This window comes from Arvicanthis niloticus, chromosome 24, assembly GCF_011762505.2.
Source record: "Arvicanthis niloticus isolate mArvNil1 chromosome 24, mArvNil1.pat.X, whole genome shotgun sequence".
Lineage (NCBI taxonomy): Eukaryota > Metazoa > Chordata > Mammalia > Rodentia > Muridae > Arvicanthis > Arvicanthis niloticus.
The window spans coordinates 19,604,081-19,628,139 of record NC_133432.1 but is presented as its reverse complement, the minus strand read 5'-3'; the positions used below and the strand labels follow the sequence as shown (position 1 = coordinate 19,628,139).

Here is a 24,059-nt window from a genome sequence, read left to right as displayed (position 1 = left end):
GCTTTTGATGACAAAGTGTTCTATGGAACTATGAGAGAAATAAACCATTTCCTCCCCAAGTTGCCTTTTGGTCCTGGTGTTTCATCGCAGCCATAGGAACTATAGCTGGGACAGCATTTAAACCTGACCAGAGGTAGGAAGCACTGCCTGGCTCACCCTAACTAAACCCCACCACCACCCAGAGTCTGAGCTGGCTTCCTAAATCAAAACGAAGAGGAAAGCGGGCCTGGAACAGATTTACTTCATTGGGGTCTCACCCTAGATGGCAGGGATGTCACAGAAGACATGGAGTTCAATCGAGAGCAATAAACCTCGTGCCTTCTCTCCACACTGACCTGGTAATCAAATTCCAGTTGGCTGCATCAAAATGCAGGCGCCACCGTCCCCAGGGGCACAACCTGTTCCCCTTGATTTCACAAACCCCTGTCCCCAGCTCAGGTCATGGCTGCCGCCAAACCTGTAACTGACTCCATGCCTCCTCCCCACCTCAGCTTCAAAACAGCATTACATTTCTAAAAGTTTCAATTCTGTGCAGGCTGAAGCACTGGTGGGGAGAGACCTGAGGGGAAACGGCTATTTTTCCTGTGGTCTCTGCCCACAGCGGGGTCTCCTGTGTCAGTTCCAGCTCCTTCTTCATTAAGGGGCTGGGACGTTAAAAACCTGCTGCCTGCAGACGGACTGTACTTAGGCCAGAAGCCAACCCTGCCCAGAAAAGATGAAGGACACAGTTCACGGACTCCTGACGCAATTAATTATGGACAGGATGATGGGAAGATGGATGGAGGCTGCTGGGGTCAGAGCTGCCTGGTGTTCTATTTGTAGAGAGCTTGTATCCAGGCTGCAGACTGAGTTCTGTGAGGACCACATATGTGGACATCAGAAAATGCCAGAGCCTACCACATTAGGAAGCAGGCTGCCCGCCTCCTTGCTTTTTCCAAAAGGAGTTTGCCATTGGAGGGAATGTCCTTCATGTTTTAATATAGGCAAATAGTTCATTTTTCTTCAACATTGGCGGATCAAGTAAAATATTCCTCTAGGTTGGAGACAGCAGACTCACACACCCACTCACACACACTTACACACTCACACACTCACCACACTCAACCCACACCCATTCACATACGTACATGCATACACACACTCACTCACACGTCCACTTACATGCCCACTTACACACTCATCCCACACCCATTCACACACACACACACACACACACACATACACTCACACACTCACTCCCACTCCCACTCATATGCCCATTCACACACACACACATACACTCACTTACATGCCCATTCACACCCACACACTTACACACTCACACCCATTCACACATATACTCACTCACATGCCTACTCACATACTCATCCCACACCCATTCACACACACATACACACACTTACTCACATGTCCACTCACACACACATACACACACTTACACACTCACACCCCTACTCACACCCATTCACACACTCACATGCCCACTCATACATCCATTCACACACACATACACACTCATACACTCACTTACACACCCACTCACACCCATCACATTCCTCCCTCTAACTGCCCTGATCACCTGCTCCTCGCCCCTCTCCATCGGAATAACTTGTTTTCCATGAAGAAACGAGCAAGCGGCCGGTAGCCACCCATGTCAGTGTCTAGATCTTTCCTCACAGAAGTCAGGAGTCACAGGGAGAGTCACCTCCTACTTGGGTCAGACTGAAGAAGCAGGTCACACTTGAATCAGCCCCACTGAAGGGCTGGAGATCAGTGGAGGCCAGCCTTGTGTCTGTCATACAGACGCAAAAGCACCAGAGTGATCACCCAGGCTGAGCGCTGAAGAGGAACAGGGACCATGGGGACAGTGGGTACCAGCTGCATGGCCTGCAGCAGTTGGAAGTAGCTGCCCACCCACATCCTCTGCTCCAGTCTCTCCAGGGAATCCCTGGGAAAGTGTCAAGTGTCACCGCCTCCACTTCAGCCTCAAATAAATGGCATTTGCCAACTCAAAGCGCACACACAGTAAACATAGTTAATCTGCTGTTTGCATAATGAGGGCTGAGAAAATTAAACCTATTTGAAGGAAGGCAGGAAAAAAAAGCAGCAGGTCTTTGATGCCTGGCTCATGGTTTACAACGGCTACAAAAATGGTGGGTGCCCATCTTCGGCGAGACACTTGGAGGAAGTGGCTCCACTGTGCTGGCAGGGACTCCTTCTGATGAGCGAGAGTCAACACAGCTGACAAGCCAAGGCTAGGACATCGCATCGATCATGACCCAGGGAGATTGTGAATGATAGACAGTAAGGGTCTAATCTTTAAAACTTTCGGAGTCCCTGTAAACTTTCCTAAGTGTAAGCAACTGAAGGAGATAATGAAAGTCAGGACCACCCAGGAAGTCACTATAAGAGTAGGGAGGCCGGCAGGGCAGTGGTGGTGCACGCCTTTAATCCCAGCACTTGGGAGGCAGAGGCAGGTGGATATCTGATTTCGAGGCCAGCCTGGTCTACAGAGTGAGTTCCAGGACAGCCAGGGCTACACAGAGAGAAACCCTGTCTCAAAAAACCAAACCAAACCAAACCAAACCACCACCACCACCACCAACAACAACAACAACAACAACAACAACAACAACAAAAGAATAGGGAGGCCTGGTGAACTTGAGTGACTTCCTTGCTTCCTGGCTGGTGACCTGAATGTGGCTCTGCCCCTTCCCAAGCTCCCCAGCCCAGGCCTGCAGCTATTCCTGGGGGTAGAGCTAAAATCCCTAGCCCTCACCTCTGCATTGGAAACTCTATTCTAAGGAAACTCTATTCTAAGGAAACTCTATTCTAAGGACACCTCTGCTGCCCTCCCTCCTCTCTAACCCCAGGCTACAGTATGTTAATACAGTGTGTTATATGTGTGACAGCCCTCTGTGCCCTACCTCAGCTGACTCTCAGGGTAGGGAGGAACTCTGCAGGTCATAGGCCACTGTCCCTTCCCAGAACAGGTGACACCGCCTGGGTTCAGTCCTCACTGTTCTTCCACTCTGATAGGAAATTCCAGCCCAGGGCCTGCTTCAAACAGTCCAAGTAACAGAGTTAGTGAGCTGGGTGGAAAGGTAGCCACAGGAGGAGGCTCAGAGCCCTGAACTATATCATTCAAACGGTCCTAAGTCACACAAGATCACAGAAAGTATGGCCCACACAAAAGAAATGTATCCCAGAAACTGCCTGGGAGGGACCAGCAGCATTGAAGACATAGAAAGAAGTAACGAAAGCCATCAATCAGCAGAGTGTATCAGGTAGAAGATGCATTTTTTTTTTCTTTTAAAGGAGAAATGTGGATCAAATGGACACTCTGGAACGGAGATGTATAATCATCGAAACGAAAACTTCACTACAAGAGGCAGCAGGAGCCAAGCAGCCAGAGAAAGCGTCAGAGAGGACTCTAAGACCACGCAGACTATGCTACATGGAAGTCAGAGGAAACAGGAGCCAACAGGGTCCCCCAGAGAAACTCAGACACCATGGCACTTCTGGCGGGCACTGGAGGCTGTCAGAGAGGAGAGCAGAGAAAAGCAGGTGTCCAAAGACAGTTGATAAGGACCAGGAAGACTGCCAGGAAGCCGGGGAGGGAGGCAGCCTGGTCACGACTGATTGCAAAGACTGAAAGGGAATGGAAAGCCTCAATAAGATAGGAGGAAAGCAGCCCTCCAGCTCCAGGACCTGAGAGAATGAGTAGACTTCAGGGCCAGCCATGGAGACAGAGGCAATGAGGGAACACGAGGTGTCCCTAGGAAAAACATCGGCGTCCAGCACAGCCACCTCGTAAAATAAGGGCAAGATGGATATTGTAGGATAAACAACCATCAGAGCGTGTGGTTAGAAAGCCTGCTTCACCAGATCCAGAAAGAGAAGGGAGTGCTCAAGGAAGAGAGTTAGGGGCACCCACAGCAACAGCATGCAGGCACAAAGATACACACAGAGAGAGAGAGAAAGAGAGAGAGAGAGAGAGAGAGAGAGAGAGAGAGAGACAGACGCACACACAGAGACACGCTCACACGCACTCGGACCCAGATATGCACACAGATGCAGGGACACACGTAGGAACACAGACCTACATACACGACACCGATCGCTTATGAAATTATAAGCGACGGTAGAGTTGGGTGCCCTCCTCTCTTCTTTTCTCTCAATTGAGTTAAAAAGCAATAATATCAAATGACATTTATAGAGCTGCATTATTAGGTCCATAACAAATAGAAATGTAATAAGCTTCTGAGGCACACAGGGGAGGGAGAGAGGGAAAGCTGTGTGGGAGCGCAGTGACGAGGCCAGACTCGCAGGGACATCCGCAGAGGACCAGACAGTGGTCCTTCTGATGGATAACAGGACACACCCTGCAGAGACACACCCCGTCTCCTCTCTCGGCTTCTATTAGAGAGGGGAGGTTGATAAAGCGATCCCATAGCCCGTGGCCCCCCACGCAGTTGTGATATGTGTAGCAATAACCTCAGAAAAGGGGATAAAGTAATAGATCCACTTAAAAGCAACACTTCCGCATCGCACTGTAATTTAGTGAGAACATAAAATAGATTTTAATATGCTAAAATGCATACAGTAAGCACAGGGGCAACCGCTAAAGAAAACAACCCGGAATATACAGGGAGAGCTCATTAAGGGCATTAAAGCGTTGCACAGGAAAATACCCACTTAACTCAAAGGAAGGCAGAGAGGGAGACGAAACAGGAACAGGCCAAGTGACCTCAACGCCTCACTTTGGAACAGTGGGCGGGGCAAATGGAGGAAAGACCTAAGCCAGAATGGAGAACTCGAATGAATGTTGCCTTGAACTAGCTAAGCCTGACAGGAATCCAGCACACCGTCCAATAGCAGAGCACAGAGTCTGCCCGTGACATTGCAACATTAATCCACCATGAGTCACGCTGACCAATCCCATCTCTGGCAATGTCTCTCCACATCTGATTCCCCCTTCCCACCCCATCTCCACCTAAACCCATCCCATCTCTATCAAACCCTGCCCCACACTGCTGTGCCTCGTTGTCATCAGAACCCATTCCATTACCTCTGCCCCACCCCCACCCAGCCCACCTCATCCCTCCCAACCTACGTTAATAGGTCCCACCCCGGCCATCTGCCCCACCCCCACTACATACCCCAGCCTATCCCATAGTAGTACAGATGCTTGCTGTCCTCTGACCCGAAGACCTTTATCACCATGCTGTAGAGATGCAGTCCTTCCACCAGCATCCAGGCAAAGGCCGCAAGGAAGAAGTAATGAAGGAGGACAGCCAGCACCTGGCACGGGACCTGGGAGCCAAGCAAAGGTGCAGGGTGAGACCACGGGTGCACAGTGGCCGTGCTGAGGTGTTGCTTCCTTGTATTTATTCCTGGGACACCTCTAGTCACATGACCTCATTTTCATCACGGGGAGCCAAGGCTCAGTTGCTCAGTCCAGAGTTCTTCTACAACCCGTGATGCTGCTACTCCCCAGCCGTGCCCACTCAAGAAGAGACTCGAACAAATCCCCTCCCCTGGGTCTCCTGAGGAGACACGCACCTGGGTGCAAAGGGACAGCAGTAGGTTGAGCATTGGCACCTACTCACCGTGCCAGGCTCCATACGGAAGCTGATCAGCAGCAAGACCTGGGCCACCAGGACGGCGAAGGACAGGTTGGCGTGGATGTGGTAACGCTGGTTCCGGATGGTGCTGACAGAACTGAAGACAGAGAGGTCGGTGTGAGCCCTGGAGCTCAGCCTTGACATCCTATCCCCACTCAGGTCCCCGATCTACTTCTCCTTGAGAAACCATGGGTATCTTTCTAGATCCTACCCCTGCCCCGCTTCATAGCTCCCTGCTTGGACCCCGATTGTTCTTGGCTAGAATCCCAGTTCCTTTCATAGCCCCAGCCACGATGCATAGCCTGAGCCCTTTCTGGAATTCCAGTGGCTCAACTCACTTCCCTGGGCCCTCTTCTGTTTCACCCCCTCCACTGTGGGGGATGGGGTGGGGGAGACAGAGGGTACTGACTGAGATTCTGAATTAGAATCTTCAGAAGATACACCCCATGACATCATGGGTGTCATTGAGGCAGCAGGGAGAGAGGGAGCCTCTTGGATACAGGAAGATGGTTGCAGGGTCTGCTGTTCTTTTATAATCATTCCTGGCAGGCCTCTGCCTAGAGACCTGGATGGCAACCAACAGAGAGAGCTTCCTGGTCTCCCACCCCAAGATGCTCACCTCTGCACCATCTCCTTGTGCATGGCAGACTGCTCAAGAAGGCATTTATTTATTCTTTGGCTTTCTTGGTTATTGATGGGCCCCGTCCAAAGCCATTTATGCATAACTTGGCCTCAAAACCAAGCGCCATTGCTTGCTGAAGAGGGTGCAGTCAAGGATGCCTGTGCTAGTTCTTGCCTGGCTCAGATCCCACCGGAACTCAAGTGCCAAGGTGGGACTTTCCAGATCTTTCTGGCATGTCTGAAACCTAGTTACCCTACCCTACAGACCCTGCTATTTCCATCTTTCCTTCACCTCAGATATGAAAGTCACCTGAGAACAGTCAAATAGTCACATCTGTACCCCTATCAGCAAGGCTGGGATGCACACACACACACACACACACACACCGCCAGGGTCTTCAAAGACAGACAGAGAAATAGCCCAAGTGACAGAATACACTGATATTTCCAGTAAGTTCCTAGACTTCCTGGGGACACAAGGAGAGGGTGACTCACGAAAGTACTGCAAAGGTGACCAGTGTGGCAGCCAGGCAGAGAACTGACAGAGAGCAGCCAACGTAACTGATGGACGACAGCGCCACCTGGTGTCCGCGTGTGAGCTGCAGGAACAGAAGGAGATGTCGGAGGCTGGCCTTCCATTCCATCCCTTGGCTGGGATGGTGCCATGGCAGATGCACCCACAGTGCTAACCTTGTGATGCCAACCTCCAAGACTTGCCTCACAGTCAGAGGGCTCCACCACACTGGACTTCAGGGTTGGCATTTCCCGTGCTCCAGGTTGCTACACCGTATCCCCTGGCTTCCCCACTTAAGCTACCTGACCTGTATTACCATCATACTCCCAGCCAAGTCTGAATGGGTGACCTAGGATGATCAGAGACATGTGCCTCCTCTGGCTATGAAATTCAGGCGGCAACAGTGAGGGGCTTGAGGTGAGTACCAGTGGATTCACAGACGTAAAGCTAGGAAGACTTCACACAGCATGCTGGGCGAGAGAATACGGTGACCAACTAAGGATCACTTCCGTCTCTTGTCCTCAGTATCGCTAACCCCCAAACTGACAGACACCATGTGCTTGCCTTCACTGCCAGGCACACACGAGCCCTTGGGACCTTCTCTTAAATGGACACCCATGTGGTCACCTAGACTGGCATCTGTTGTGACAGACCATCTTTCATGCAACAAAAGACATAAACAGATTATGCCTCCCACTGGAGCCCAGCAGCCTGTATTTGATGGTCCCATCCATACCCCAGCATCTGGTACCCATTCCTGTTCTGTTGAGAATGGGTTTTGGGGGCTCTACGGGATGGTGTCCCAGCTCTGATGGAGGTTGAGGTTTCCTCGTACAGCTCTCTGGCCCTGGACAGAGCCCAGATACGTCCAGGCCTTGAGAGATGCCATGATTCACTGGGCAGCTTGAGCTTGGCAACTCTCCCTCACCTTACTCAGCTATGTCATTTGCTGACCACAAGCAGGAGCCTTACTGGGGCTGAGCCCAGGCTGTCAACAGTCTGCATCCTATGGAGATGGATACATGTTGCAGGCATTCCAGCTGCCGTGGAAGGATGGAGATCGTGGGGTTAATTAGACATCGGGCCTAGACCTTCTGCAGCTCAGGTCAACCCCACAGGAGAGTCTGCTAAGGAGTCTGGGTCTTGGACACTTCCTACCAGAACCGAGGAGTCTCTCTGTTTCCCATCAGCTACCTGGCTTACCAGGGAAATGAGGCACACCTGCCCTTCACAGTGAACAAAATTCAGGACTTTCTTCAAAAGCTAGGAGGCTCCTCAAGGTCAATAGATTGACTAAGCTGTCAATCACAACAGGGAGCTACCTTCCTGGCTTGAGGGGAGAGCCCAGGACCTGGAGTCCTGATGGGAACTGCTGCCACATCAGGATGCAGTCACTCTCCCAAGAGATACCTGTAGCCCACAGAGAAAAAGAAATTAGGCTCCTTCCCCGTCGTCTGTACTGGCTGCCGGGAACTAAGATCAACCTATGGTACAAAGCCAGGCAAGGATGGAGATAGAATATCCAAGGACCAGAGACCCAGGGCCAGGTGTGGCATAGGTTCTCAGGACTTCGTCCTTTGCAAACACCAGACACCAGGAAATAAAGACCCTCTCCCTCTCCCTTCATGGCAGGTCCTGACCCCAAAGTTGCTGGTGAGTAGTCATAACTGCTGGCAAAGGCCCCCCTTGTTCCCCAGCTCACCATGGCCAGGCTGCTTGAAAACAGCTGGGTGGGTTTTAACCTTGAACTTTCTGGGTCTCAGGTCCAGCAGGCAGATTTAACCTATAGCACTTGAAAGGGGAAGCATAGGGGTGTGTGGCATCACACCCTTTGTCTGAAATGGCTGGAGAGACAACTACCACTGAAGCAGGTCCCCCACGGAGGTCAGAATCCTGGGGAGACACATGGTCTGTGTGCACCTAGTTGGAGCAATCTCCCAAGATGCACCGATTCATTGGTAAGAAAGGAGCAATCTTCACCCTTTGTTCGGAGAACAAAGAGGTGCTTGCTGCAGGCTGGGAAGGCTTGTCGGTGGTGATGGAAACCAGGGATGGAGAGGGAGGTGGATGGGGGTGGGGGATTGGTTTGCTGTCTGCCCTGTGTGTGTATAATCTACAAAAATCCACAAAGAATTCCTCCACTTCCTTATGCCTCTTCCATCTGGTCCTTGGACTCCTATGGGACTCCTTGCCCAGAAAGAGACCAAAACTCAGCCTATGGTACACTTCTTCCTTCGAGCCTGAGCTGCCCATTCAGGCCATCCTCGGTTCTTTGCTTCATTTTTGGGGAGACTTCCTTCTGCCTCATCTAATCTTTCCTGTACCCAGTCACCAAGCCTACCCCTTACCCCATGGGGCAAGACCCCCATTCTGAAGGCAGCCTCCTCCAGAACTAGGATCCCAGAAGAAACAGACAGCCCCTGCTCTGTGAAGAGCTCCTGCCCCCCTCCCCCCACAGCTTCAGAGCAGCTGATTCTTAATGCCGATTCTAGAATAAGACAGGCACGGTAAGTGTCTTTGTTCCATCAGCTGCATCCTGGGTCTGGCTGGAGGAGCTGATGTCAGGGAGTCAGAAGATGGATCCCAAAGTAAGGACCTAGGGTGGGGCTCCCCAGAGGTTACCTGGCAGCTTTTTATCTGCTCTGTCCCCGAGTCCCTCCTCTCTCCTTCCCTCCCTGACCTTCCAGAAGCAGTTTGCACAGTCCTCTCTGATGTGACCACCTAGGCTCACATCCATGGTCCAGATGGCCCAGGAGCCTCCCTAGAGCCTGAAGGAAAAGATGTCTAATGGGAAGTAACCAACAGGGAGGGTACCACAGGAGACAATGGGAGACAAGAAGGGAGACAGGAATGAACTTGAAGCAGGAGGCAACAGGGGAGAGAACAGGATAGGGATTAGGAGAGATGATGAGGAAGAGACTCTGCCCTGAGGCCCCTAGCAATGGCATCCAGTATCTCCCTGATCCACTCTTCCGTTTATTACTGAGGTAACGTCTCTTGCTGCAACCAGAGCCAATTGGGTTAGCCTAGTTAGCCAGCATGAACCAGGAATCCCCCAAGCCCATTCAGTTTTTCTATGAGTAGCTAGAGACCCAAACTCTAGCCCCCACTTGCATGGTAAATGCTTTATTAGCTGAGCCACCTCCAATGCTAACTACTGTAGGAGGTCCACACTCCCAAAGGGCGTGGCTAGGCCTGTCCCTCATCTTCCTCTCTCCATCCCCATCTGACAAGAGCCCTCACAACCAGGACATCCCTAAGGTCCTCATGCTCAAAGCTCATTCTGTGCCAGGCATGGGGTTCAAAGGGGTTAGGGGATGAAGGAGAGTTGAGAAGCAGAGCCCTCAGCTGAGGGCTTGGAGTTCGGGACTCCAGGTAGGATGCTGAGGCTGGGTTCTAAGACTGAATGGTACCCACTCCATCTCCTATGGGCCTCCAGGAGCTAGCAGCCCCGACCTGGGCTGCAGATGGGAGAGCTGAGGCTCAGCAGAGCCGCATAACACATAGCAGGGAGGAACCCTGAGTGTCCCAACAGCTGACACAGTTGGATAGAAGGGGTGAGCACCGCAGACCCACAGCCCAGGACAGGGACACAAATATCTCCTGGAGGTTGCCTGGCATGCATAGGCTGAATGTCCTGTAGAAGGAGCTTACCTGTGCCCCATCCTCATAGACTTCTCTATCCCCAGGAAACGCCCATGTGGCCCTGGCTATGCCAGGCTCCTGGGACCACAAAAGCAGCTCACACAGTGGGTCCACCAGCCTCATCACCTCTTGCTCTCATGACTACACACAGGCCCCCTTCAGGGCCACATCCGACTGTCACTAGCTTTGATCCAGACTAGAGATGGTGTAATGTCCCTGAGTGGAAAGGGGTTCCAAGACAGAACCACCCCACACACACACACACACACACACAACACCAGCTTCAGAACAGTACTGTGTACGCAGGCTGTGCTGGGCCATTTCTTTCCCATCATGGACAGATTTAGAAATGAAAAAAAAAAAAAAAAAAACCAAAACCAAACCAAAACAAAAAAACTGGTGCTGGCTTCAGGACTGCATCCCTCTGAGTCAGTGACCACAAACTCAATGCCCTTGAAGTGCCTGGAAAGACCGCAGGAGGCCAGTTGAGGTTCCCATCTGAAGAGCATGTGGGACCACTCTGCCCAAAGACCACTCATCCCTCCTTCATCTGAGCCCATTGGAACGCTCAGCCCATCCTTCCTCCATAGACAAGAATGAAAAGCACGAACTGAAGGTAAACATCTACCAATCTTGATACAGGGAAGATGACAGAAACAGGAATGAGCTGGGCTTATGACCCGTCTTCCTGCAGGGGCCGGGTCGTCTCCATACCCCACCCCAATACTGTTCCTGGCCAAATTCAGCTCAGTGTGGCTGGGTCCTTTGCTTTTTAATTAAATTTAATTAACTTAATTGTACATGGGTGTGTACACATACATGTTGGGTGCACATCTTTTGCACATGTGTGCACATGCATGTGGAGGCATGAGAACGATGTCAGAAATCTTCCTCCATCCCCCTACCACCTTATTCATTGAGGCAGGACCTGTCAGTCAAGCCCGGAGCTCTTCCATATGGCTAGTCTAGCTAGCCAGCTTGCTCTGGGGATTCCTATCTCCACCTTCCAAGGCTGGAACAGCAGGTGGGCCACCACGCCCACACAACATTTATGTGTGTTTCCCAGGGACCGAACTCTGGTCCTTATCCATGCAAGGCAAGCGACATAATCACTAAGTTGTATCCCTAGCCCTATTAGACTTTTTTTTTTTTTTTTTAAAGCCAGAAATTGAGACTTTCAGACAAGGTATCTGAGCATGAAATTCTGATTAGATCCCCAGGTCTTCCACATTTAAAATTCATGGACTTGAATGGGACCTGCTGAGTGGCCAAGGCCAGCCTCAGACCACATTCCTAGGGTCTCCTAAGACATCATCCTGGAGTCCCCTAGAGCATCATCCTGACATCTCCTGGGACACCATTCTGGGGTCTCCTGGGACATCATCCTGGGGTCTCCTGGGAGAGTCTCTCCTAGTAATTGCTCTAGTAACTTAAGTTACTATTCAGGTGTGCCTCACTGTCTATAGAAACACAGAAAGACCCCATTCACTCAACCAGAAAGACAGAAGCCTCCAGCAGTGAACCCCAAGAAAGAAACCAGGAGTGGAGAAGGCCAGCAGAGTTCTCAGAGAGTAAAAGAGATGGGAACACAATGGGGTAAGACTTGAATCACAAACTCAAAGACCACGAGGGAGAACTTAGGTCCCAGGAAGAAGCTGGCTTGGTGTCCAGGAGATACAGTCATTTGTATCACCTTATGAATTCTGTAAGTGTGCCCCCGGGGCTCAGCCTCACTTGTGAGATCTGCTTTAATTTCGTTAATGTTCATGAGACTGTTCCTTTTAAACAGGGATAATTTTAAACCATTTTCAAATCAACCTTTCCTAGCAATGAATAGATGTGATTTTTCTCCCACGAAGACACCCACAGGCTGTCTAAATTTGGTGGCACCAATACTGACTGGTGACAGATTTATGATATAAATGAGTCTGGATTTCCTTCTTCTTCTGATTTTTCCCCTTTTTGACTTTGTCAATTAGACCCCTCTTGAGACAGATGCCAGGCATGAGTGGCCACTCTCTAGAGAGTATGCGCCCCTTTACAGTGCTCAGCAGTCCTTCCCAGGTAGACCAAAGAAAGGTACAGCATCTCTCAGTTCAGTGGTCCAGCATGTGGAGGACCCAGAGAAAGATGCTCTACCTTGGTGTCATTTGAAACATTCCCAATGGCATGAGAACTCCTGTCTCCCACAGCGAGATTGGGGATGCACCTGTGCCTTTCCTCTGAGTGGTCTTTGTGACACTCGGGTTCCCAGCCGGCACCCTGGATGCACTTGCTCAACCACCCACTAAGAAAGAAGTTACCTTCAAGGGCAACACCACTGGCCAAGGTACCTTCTCTGCTGGCTCTTGGTGTGCTTGTCAGAAGCCATTGGTTCATTTCCTGCAACTTTAGAACATCTTCCCAGGACAGCTCACAGCTTCCCGCTGATGGTCCTAGGCTTGTGAACTGGGTCCCATGTCCCCGTTATGCTCCCTTAACCAATGTAGGTTTCTTTGTGAACCAACTAGTGTCAGACTCTCCCAGCTTGACCTTCAAAGACGTTAACAATGTATCCAGCCATCTCCCAGATATGAGATAACTTTGTAGCTAGTCTGGATCTGTGCCAAGGGTAGTGGCGGCTGCTGTGATCTGAGGACCGTGTGGGGTCTATGTGGTACTCACCTTCAGTGGGACCACTTGCATGAGGATGGCGAAGTTGGTGAGGTGCGTGCAGCGGCATACTGAGTAGGTGAGGTTTCCTTCTGTGAGTGCACAGCCCTGGCTGGACCAGATGCCTTCCCCGGAGCTGAGGGCACAATAGACTGGTATGATCAGTAGGATCAATGGCACCCCTCAGCCTCACAAGCACAACAACTCACTGGCTAACTCTGATGGCAGGGTGCAAATCATCCTCAGGTGTTAAAACTGGGAAGTGGGTGGTATGCTGCTGAGGCCACAGAAAGCTCTCTGGGACAGAGAGAGGCAGAGTCACTACCTTAGCTTGGTTCCCTTGGAACCCTCCCAGTCTGGGAAGCAATGTTTATGGTCCAGAGTCCAGCTTGGGGGCGGGGTGAATACTCAGGGAATCCTAAGTATCCTGAGAAAATGCATTATAGTGCTTCAGTACATGTCTAGGGGACAGATATGCAAAATATAAAGTGTATAAATAAATAAGATAAAAAGAACTAAAAGGCAGTGCGTACAAATATGATAGAATATGGTACGTATAAATATAAAACTCCTGCATAGCACTAATAAAACCTTTGGGGATTGGAAAGGTGACTCAGTGGTTAAGGTTATTTGCTATACAACTCTGAGGCTCCACATTAGATTTCCAGACCTCATGTAAGAAGCTGGGTGTGGTCCTATATGATCCCACAACTGCACTATGGGCAAGTAGAGGCAAGAGGATTGATTGCGTGGGGTTGCTGGGGATTGCGTGGGGTTGTTGGGGATTGTGTGGGGTTGCTGGGGATTGCATGGGGTTGCTGGGGATTGCTGAGGGTTGCTGGGGATTGCTGGGATTCGCTGGGGGATTGCCTGGGATTGCTGGGGGTTGCTGGGGTTCGCTGGGGGATTGCCTGGGATTGCTGGGGGTTGCTGGGGATTGCTGGGGGTTGCTGAGGGTTGCTGGGGATTGCTGAGGATTGCTGGGGATTGCATGGGGTTGCTGGAGATTGCTGAGGGTTGCTGGGGATTGCTGAGGGTTGCTGGGGATTGCTGGGGGATTGCCTGGGATTGCTGGGAGTTGCTGGGATTTGCTGGAGATTGCTGGTTGCCAGTCCAGCCGAAAAGAATGCAAGCTCAAGATTCAAGGAGAGACCTTGACTCAAAAAGAGAAAGGCAGAGAAGAGAAGGATAGAAGGCATACAGGATGCCTCTTCTGACTATGGCCTGTGTGAGTGTTCATGTGCACACACACACACATGTATACTATACACATGTGCATGGTATTGCCACTTCAATTTTTATTTTACAGATTTTGGTGTATGTCTGTGTTGGGGGATGAGGATATCTGAATGTGCACGCATGTGCCTGAAGATGCAAGAAGAGAGCATCAGTGCTCCTGGAGCTGTACCTACAGATGGTTGTGAGCTGCCATATGGGTGCTGGGAATTGAACACAGGTCCTCTGCAAAATCTACATGTTGCTCTTTACCTCTAAGCCATCTCTCCAGTACCACCCCCCCCCCCCCGATTTATATTAAAAAGAATCCTCGGCCCATGTGTAGCATTACACATAAGACACACAAAAAGCAACACCACACACAGCATCCTAACGGTATGTGGGAGGTAGCGTCTACCTTGTTTCTGTGAATACACAGAATACAGAAATGAATGCAAATTACTAAGGAAACTGACAGCTTCCTCACAGTGGCCTCCAAAACCCTGAAGGAGGAGGTCAGGGGAGGAGGCTGGGGTCAAATGGAATGTTTGCTTTTCTGTAATGTTCTTGTCTCTAATTGCTGTTATAGCTGAGATTTTTTTTTTTTTTCTGGTTTTTCGAGACAGGGTTTCTCTGTGTAGCCCTGGCTGTCCTGGAACTCACTCTGTAGACCAGGCTGGCCTCAAACTCAGAAATCCACCTGCCTCTGCCTCCCAAGTGCTGGGATTAAAGGCGTGAGCCACCACCACCCGGCATAGCTGAGATTTCTTACAGTGACACCCAGGCCAATACGCTCTGATGCCAGCTGGTTAATCTCTGCAGTGAGTGCGTTGGCCACTGTCATTTTCTTGTGCATACTTCTCTGTCCTCTCAAATGCCAGAAAGGTATCTTTGTCAGCAAAGACAAACTTGTGCCTCAGCCTGAGGCAGGAGCCCCAGTCTACAGAGCTGTCTCTGATTTGTATTCTGCTGTAACTCCTGTTTCTACCCTGTGTGGCTGGGGGAGCGGGGTACTCTCCTGGAAGGAAGTAACCCAGACCCCCCATCTTGCATCCCTGACAATATCCATGCTAGAGCAGTATTTTGTTCTGTAGCCATTGCAGTAGTAAGCCTGCAGTGGGGGAGGGGGCTGAGACTGTGGGAAAAGGGCCATGACTAGGCACTGCACCTGGTAACTGAGATGCAGGCACCAGCGGCTTTCTGGGTGGTTTTCATGATGAATGAGCCACCTCCTGGGGAGGTCAGAGGTACCCAGCAGAAAGCAAAGCCTGGGCCAATGGAATCACGTGTAGAGAAGCCAGACTCCATCAATAACTACAGAATGCAAAGAAGTTTGGGCCCCTCCCCCACCCATTATTTGGCTCTAACTTTCCCAGGACCTGAGGAGGGACCGCACAGTCAGACGATTGTGTTTTACACAGCTACTTTGTATGCCCACCTATTACAAAGATGTGCCACATTTCCATTTGAGGTGACCCTGAGAATGTAGACACAGGAGAGTGGACATGGCCCTCAGCTGTAGAATGGGGTATGCAGACAAACCGAGAAAGTCATGTCTCAAGAGGACCCTGAAGGTGTGACTCTGCCCTCATCAGCCAGGGAAGCTAATCTGGGTGGTGTCACCTCTGTATGGGATGGAAGTCCGTTCCCAAGGGAGGCGGTGGGGACAAAAAGGCAGCTTCCCAGCTGGACACAATAAATCTGCCCAGCAGACAGCTGAAGAGTTTCAGATAGCATCAAAAATATGCACAACCTGGGACCTGGGACATCCACGTCAAGGCAGAAATATGGTCGCTTGGGTACATAAATACAATGTGATATGTATAAATACAGGAGAGGAGACAGGACTCAACAGAGGCAGAACACAAAGGAGATGGTGCAGAACAATGCCGGAAATGTCAGACGAAACACTTCCGTATATTTTCTACGAATGTAAGAATGTAAGTGTATATGATACATAAAACATATCAAACCACACGCATAAACTCAGGGTGAGTTGTAAAAAAAAAAAAAAAAAAAAAAACCAAAACCAGAGGTATTTGCTTTTTAAAAATGTTTCACCTTGAGAAATAAAGGGAATAATATTTTGAAGCTGTGACGTGGTGGTGCATGCCTCTAACTTTTAACACTTGGAAGGCTGAGACGGGAGGCTTGCTGTGAGTTCAAAGCCAGCCTGGGTAACACAGTGAATTTTAAGCTAGCCTGTAAAGTGAGACCCGTGTCAAACATAAAAGAGAGATGTGAATATATTAGGGGACAGGGTGGGGATATAGTTCAGTGGTAGAGCATGTGCCTACCATGAACAGCTCTGGGTCCTGTCCTCAGTCCCACAGAAGTCAATAGATGAATACACATATACATAAGTATTAAGTATATATCAAGGGAGTAACCATATAATTTCTTAGCATATTAATCTTTTCCAAAAAGTGACCAATGTAGCTCAGCAAGACGGTTCCTCAGCCAGTAAAGGCAGTTGCTGTTAGGCCTGAGGACCTGAGTTCAGTGGATCTTGGGGGACACATAGGATGGAAGGTAAGAGATGACTTGAGCTGCAGGTGGCCCCTGGTGGCCCTGCCTACTCTCTGCGGCACCTGCGAGCATGCACAGAAGAAATAAATATTTTAAGATATTTAAATAATAAAAATGGAGTTAAAAAAAAGTGGTCTGGAATTCTAAGACCAGTGAAAATATCTTTTAAAAATGAAAGAGATGGAGTCAGAGGCAGGTGGGTGTCTGTGAGTTTGAGGCCAGCCTGGTCTACAGAAAGAGTTCAAGGACAGCCAGAGCTACACAGAGAAACCCTCTCAAAAACAAAAAGGAAAGAAGGAAGGAAGGAAAGAAGGAAGGAAGGAAGGAATAAAAGGAAAAAGAAGAAGCAGAGAGGAAGGGAGGGAGGGAGGAGGGGGAGAGAGAGACAGCTTGTTCTCAGATGAAGAATAACTGGATTTACTTCCACCACAACGAAGGTTACAGGGCAAAAAGAAAGACATAAAAATAGTTGTAGTTGGGACAAGTGTAGGCGTGCATGGCATGGCCCAGGTCTTCTCTACAAAACAGTCTGGGCCAGAAACACAAAACCTGTAGAGAGCTACTGGAGACCGTGACTACCTTACAAGCAATGGGCAGGAGAAACTATGGATGCATTGGGTCTTAGAATACTTTTAAAGTGATGTGCTATCCATTGCAGAGAGGCATGGCTTGGGAATTAAGAGTATTTCCTGCTCTTCTGGAACTCTGCAGTTCTGTTCCCAGCACCCACACTGGAAGGTTTACCACCATCACCAAACAACTCCAGCTCCTGGAGATTCTAATATCTCTGGCTTCTATGTGCACATGCCCACACCTGCAGACACGCATACACATGCAGACACACACATCCTAATTAAAATAATAAAAACTAATTTTTAAAGGTCAGCGGAGTTGCATCTAAATGTGTGGACCTAAGAATAGCATTCACCTTCCACGGTAAACACGGCTGCAGCACAGACGAGAGAGCAAATAGCCAAGGCCTCCAACGCGGTGGAGAATCCACACATATCCTCTCATTTCCCACCCTACTTTTAAAGTCTTCTTTGCTCTAGCTCTCAGACTGAACTGGGGGGCCTCCTGCACACTAAGCAAGTGCTCTACCACAAAGCCACATCCCTAAGTCTCCTTACACCTTTTTATTTTGAGACCGGGTCTCACTGAGCTGCCTGGGCTAGCCTTGAACTCACTCTGTAGCCCAGGCTGACTTTGATCTTGCTATCTTCCTATCTTATTGGCCTGTGACTTTGAGCCCCTGCTTCTCCTCACTCTCAAAAATGGTTCCAGGACCCCTCATGAATACTAATATCCAAAGAAACTTAAATATTTAAAGTGGTCCAACATTCGCACCGAGCCCTCTTACAAACTCTTACATTCATCTCCAGATGATGTATAATGTGGAACGCAGTGTGAGTGGCGTGTGGACAGTTAGACTGCAGTAGGAATAATGACCGGAAAGAAGTCTGCGCATGCTCATTACAGGTGTTAATTCTCCCCAACCCAAACGTTTCAGGTTCGTAGCTGGTCAAATATCTACCACGAACCCCATGGGTACTGAGGGCCCAGTGTGATTGGCAGTGCAAGCTGACAGAATAGCAGCAGAGTTGCAGAAGACAGGTGCATAATGGTCTCTTAAGGTGGCCTTGTTGACATTTATAGAATTCCTCACCACGAATGCATCGTTCCCCAAGAGCACTGCATTCTGGGTTGTATAAACAACCTTAAGCACATTTTAAAAACTGGAGCTGTTAGAAAGTACCTTTTCAGGTCATAAAATATTTAATTGTAAATCAACAACAGCAGGAAAGTCTTTAGAAAAATCCCCGACTGTTCGGAAATTAAGCAGCTCCCTTCAAAATGAACTGAGGGGGTGGTGAGATGGCTCAGCAGGCAGAAGCACTTGCTGTCAAGCTGGAAGTCCTGAGTCCCATCCCTGGGACCCACATGGCGGAAGGAGAGCTGACTCCCCAGAGTTGTACTCTGACCTCCAGATGCAGACGGTGGCGGTGGCAGTGGCGGTGGCGGTGCCTTGGAAGTTGATGGCATTGTCCTAGATCTCAGTCCTTTGATTGCACAGCTGTGCTCACTTATCAACATGAAGGGAAATGCGCTATCAAACTGAATTTTCCTGAATATATAATAAGTAATAATTTGAAAAGTGGTCTGGCTGGATGCTTTGTGGCGTGGCTGTCTCTGGGAGCTGGGGCTGAGGAGAATTCCACTGGGCATGCATATCAATGCAGGTCGTTACCATATCTTGGCTATTGTGTGCAACGCTGCGTGTATATACTCTCTCTGACACGCTGACCTCACTTCCTTTGGATGTATACCAGCAGTGGGTCTGGTTTCTCTTCCTCAGGAATCTCCTTATCGGTTTCCACAATGGCTGTGCTAACTCACACTCCCTCTCTTCTCCACACTCTGACCAGCATTGCCGTCTGTTCTGTGATAGTTACTTTCAGCTGTCAACATGACACAACTCAGAGGCATCTGGGAAGAGGGGGGGGGCTCAGCTGAAGAGCTGCCTCCATCAGACTGGCCTGTGGCTACATTTGTGAGGCATTTCCTTAATTGATAATTGATGTGGGTGGGTCCTTCCCACTGTAGGTGGCGCCATCCTCTACTCAGGTGAGCCTGGGCAGTAGATATGAAAGGTAGCTGAGCAAGTCATGGGGCGTGAGCAGTGTTCCTCCATGGTCTCTGTTTCAGTCCCTACCCTTGGTTTCCCTCCATGATGAACTCTGACATGTAAGCCAAATTAATCCTGTATCTTGGTCAGCATTTTATCACAGCAACAGGAATTTAACTAGAATGCTGTCTTTTATCTTGAGTCAAATAGCTCATTTGGTAATAAGGAGTGAAAATAAGTCCCTGTGTGCATATGTGCATGTATGTGTGTGTGTGTGTGTGTGTGTATGTGTGTGTGTGAGTGTGTGTATGAGTGTGTGTGTGCATGTGAGTGTGTATGTGCATATGAGTGTGTATGTGCATATGAGTGTGTATGTGCATGTGTGTGAGAATGTGAGACTGTGAGTTTGTGTATGTATGCATGTGTGTGCAAGAGTATGTATGAGTGTGTATGCGCACACGTGTGTGTGTGTATGTGTGTGCACGTGTGCATGTGTGTATGTGCATGTGAGTGTGTATGTGCATGTGTGTGAGAATGTGAGACTGTGTGAGTTTGTGTGTGTATGTATGCATGTGTGTGTAAGAGTATGTATGAGTGTGTGTGCGCACGTGTGTGTGTGTGTGTGTGTGTGTGTGTGTGTGTATACATGTTGTGTGTAGAGGACAGAAGTCAGCCTTGGGTGCCATTCCTTAGCCACTTTTATTTTTTTGAAAGGGTCTTTTACTAGCCCGGAGCTCACCAATTAGGCTAGACTGGATGCCAGCCAGTCCCAACATCCTCCTGCCTCTGACCCCCAGAACTAGTGCAACAAGCACATTTCCCCACAGCTAGCTTTTTACGTGGGTTCCAGGGGATCAAACTCAGATCCTCCTGCTTAGGAAAGGCAAATATTTAACTGACAGAGCCTTCTCTCCTGCGCCAAAAAGAAACTCATAAATCTTCTCTCTTCCTGTGGCTGACTGAACGGTGGTGGTCAAAAAAGGTCAGCGGCACAAGAATTCCCTCACAGGCTTGATCTTTTGCAGAGTTGAGAAGAGGCCAGAGTTACCCGACTCGCAATTATCCTCCAGATAAGAGTCCCGACTGCTGGGCACCCAGTGTCTCAATAGCTGCTACAATCTCCTTCACGTGTTATTGGAGTCTGTGGGAAGTTTCACTAATGTGTTCAATGCCCGTGCCCCAGCCAGCTGTTGGGAGCAGCCTGCATCCCAAGGCTGTGAACACAACCTCCTCAACACTGGTTCATCTTTCTGGTTTTCCCAGGATTCCCTTGAACGCTACTGACATCTCTCCATGGCAGTTTGCTAGAAATCCAAACAATTTCTTCTACTTCAAATTTGTAATTTCTAGAGTCAGCCCTGCTTGTCGCTTGACCCTTTCTCCTTGAAGGTTATGCAAAATGAGCCTGGTTCCCAGAAGCTCCCTCGGCATTCGTTCTCCATGTTGGTTTAGGGTGTCAATGAGGGGTTCCCCCAAACTACAGGTGACTGTGTTCTTGGCTGAAGTGAATGAGGTATGTCTACAGGGAATTCATGTGGGCACACTTTCCCTTTGGTGACTTTGACCTGGTGACTTTCATTATGGCTTCTGGAAGAGACTTGGGTCTGGTCTCTCCGCAGCCACTCCCTTGTCACTAACCTGGCTCTTTCTGTCCAGCCTCTCTTGCTGTCACCTTCTCCTCAGCGCTTAGGCGTTGCTGTAACTCATTCTTGTTCAGTTTGAGCTCATCACCTACTCTGAGCTCAGCTTCTTGTGCTGTGCCCATCTACCCTGAGATTACCTACCCAGAAATTTCATCTTGGTTATAACAACCAACCGTCCATTCCTACTGCCATGGGGATCCGGCTCACTGTGATCTCGTTTGCATTTATTTCCCCGAGGATTGGGATATTGGTTTGCTTTGCTTTGTTTTCTGTATCTGCCAGCCATTTTTATTTCTTTTTTTTTTTTTTTTTTTTTTTTTTTTTTTTTTGCAAATGTAAATTTAGGGACTGCCACCTCATGACTTAATCGGGGGTGTTTGGGTCTCTGACTATTGGGTTTTTTGCATTTCTTGAAAACTGTTTCTGGACACTAACTCCAATGCTAACCATCAGATAGAGAGATGTTTTTATTACATTTATTTATTTGGGAACAAGGTATGTGTGCATGCTAGAGTGTGCATGTGATGGTCAGAAGAGTTTGTTCTTTCCTTCCATTGTGTGGGGGTTATTGTGTTATGCGACTTGGCTGCAGACACACTTACCCACTGAGCCATCTTGCTGGCCCCAACAGTAAGATTTTAATATGCAAGCCTCTGAATGCTGTTTCCCAAAGTCCCAACTCCTAGCCCTCCCTCGAGCCCCTCATGTGGCCTCATGGTACCCCTGATGAACCCAGTCTAAGGACTTGAAAAGACTTAAATCCACACAACCTCCAGTCATAGCCAATCAGATCTTGCCTCCTGCATGGTCGTGCAAACACGTTGGCTTCGTAAGCAGGTGACTAACACCCTGCCTTGTGTTATGTGAGTCTGGCCTGGGGTGGACACCGTAAGTCACTGGACACCTTGCTATCTTCCCCCACTTCCTGCTTTTATCCAATTAGTAGCCCCTACACGGACAGTACCTGAAGTTAAGGAAGGCGCAATACAGGAAGAGACGGTTGCTCTCATTGGTGGCATCATAGTACTGCTTCTGAGTCTGAAATAAAAGGAAATGGAATTACATCCCTGTCACGGCAGGAAAAGCCAAGCATAGGTCGGGAAAGGAAACAGCAGCCCCGCCTCTGTCCTGCCCCTATTCCCGCCCCCGCCCCGCCCCCAGCCCACCTGCACGCCCAGGGGCTGGGTCCAGGGCTCAACTGGTAAAAGCACTTGCAGGACCTGGCCGCCTGAGTTCAATCCCTAAACTCAAATAAAACCAGATGGGGTGATGCACATCTGTAATCCAGGGCCCCTATGGCAAGATGCGTGATGAGGACACTTGGACGATGGTGTGAGCCAGATAGCCTGGGCGTGCTGTATAGCTCTAAAATAAGAGAGGGTCTGATGCAACAAGGTAGAGGGCAAAAACTGACTACTGAAAGCTGTCTCTGACCTCCTCTAAGGCGCCATGGCACACGCCTAAGCCTGCATCCATGCTCATAAATTTTAAAGAGTTTTTAACTAATGAATTTCTAAAAGATTTTTAAACTTTAAAATATGTGCGCATGCTGCACGATCCTCTGTATGCATGCATGGGAGTGCAATGCCCGTGGAGGTCAGAAGTGGGCGCTAGATCCCCCTGGAGCTAATTATAGGAGGCTGTGAGCCACCTGAAATGGGTGCTGGGAACCGAACTTGGGTCTGCTGCAGGAACAGCACACCCTCTAAAGCGTGGAGCCATCCCTCCAGCGCCCTTAAGGAAAAAAAAAATCCTCAAAGACCTCTCACATCCTGGACATCCACGGTACCTGGGACAAAGCTGGAGAAGCCAAGTGACCGGCAAGAGCTAATTCTAAGCCACACCTCTCCAGGGCTCCCCAAGATCAGCACCTGCAGACTTCCAGGTCCCTTATCAGCTCATAAACAGCCTGCATGGATGAGCAGAGCAATTCCATGCTGCTTTTGAGTTTCTGAATATAAAGAAGGAAAAACTCTGTGGAGAGGCATGGGAATCTGGACTTCAAACCACTTGCCTCAGAATGGAACAGGGTTTCAGATCATCCCTCTGCTCAGGTACCACACAGCTACAAGGCACTCAGGGGGAAGGTCTAACACAAAAACCAAGAATACTCCATGCTTGGAGCCACACATGTCATTAAACAGCTGCTGTTTACCCAGTGATGGAGATGTAGGGGAGGCAGGGCATGCTCAGGAGCCCGTGAAGGGTGGGTGAGATGACACTGAGTGGGAGTTAGGAGGGACAACCCAGGTGACAGCTAGGCCAGGTGCATGGATCTCTACTGAAAAAAAAAAAAGCCCTGTGTCGGATGTCTCCTTTGGCACCAAATTGCACAAAAATGTCTCTTATCTTACCCATGTCCCTTAGAAGTATTTAAAGCAAGAAGGTGACCAAAGAAAGTCAGTTCCAGCCCTCCATGCCACAAGAGACATGGGTTCCAGGGAGGTCAGAAGATCGTTCTTCTCCTGGGTGGCTAACTTCTGCCCCTTCCGGCCCCTGGGACCAGAGTTATATCATCCTTCAAAGAAAAAGTGCAGCTGGCCAGTGTGCAGAAAGGCCAAGTGTGTGTGGTCCGTAAGGGGTGGATAGACTGGATGCCTTGGGTCTGAAGCCAAGGTCACAGGCCCGCCCAGGAATTCCCTGCCCAGTTGGTCCTCCGGCTCTGTCCCAGGCTCAGCTCTTTGGCTGGGAAAACAGAATTTTGGGGGGGGGGGGGGGAAGCCTTAAAAATTCCAGAGAGATTTTAACATATGGGAATGCGGCTGTGCCAATGAAAAGGTGAGTCACCCCGCACAGCCCACGTTCCACTTGCCGAGGACTGTGGGAGGCCGATAGTTCATCTAACTCCCTGTTTCCTGGGCTGGAGAGAAAAACCATTTCCGAAGGTCAGCAGGGTGCCGGGCATTCAGAAGGGCCTGGCGGGGTCTCCAGGAAGGTACTAGCTGAGAAACCCCAGTACCCATCCCACACAAGCCTGATTATTCCCC

At 49.6% G+C, this 24,059-nt stretch overlaps 1 protein-coding gene across 4 annotated transcripts in view; it reads right to left on the bottom strand.

Annotated features, from left to right (window-relative positions):
• Adgrd1 (adhesion G protein-coupled receptor D1) overlaps positions 1–24,059 on the bottom strand; it is a 115,627-nt gene that overhangs the window by 19,380 nt on the left and 72,188 nt on the right. For all 4 annotated transcript variants that reach the window (XM_076922995.1, XM_076922996.1, XM_076922998.1 and 1 more), the window contains 5 exons: positions 22,037–22,110; positions 13,072–13,195; positions 6,744–6,847; positions 5,613–5,724; positions 5,163–5,316 (listed from right to left, as the gene is read on the bottom strand). In XM_076922995.1, the coding sequence (XP_076779110.1) occupies positions 5,163–5,316; positions 5,613–5,724; positions 6,744–6,847; positions 13,072–13,195; positions 22,037–22,110 (568 nt within the window). The remainder of the gene's footprint in view (positions 1–5,162; positions 5,317–5,612; positions 5,725–6,743; positions 6,848–13,071; positions 13,196–22,036; positions 22,111–24,059) is intronic.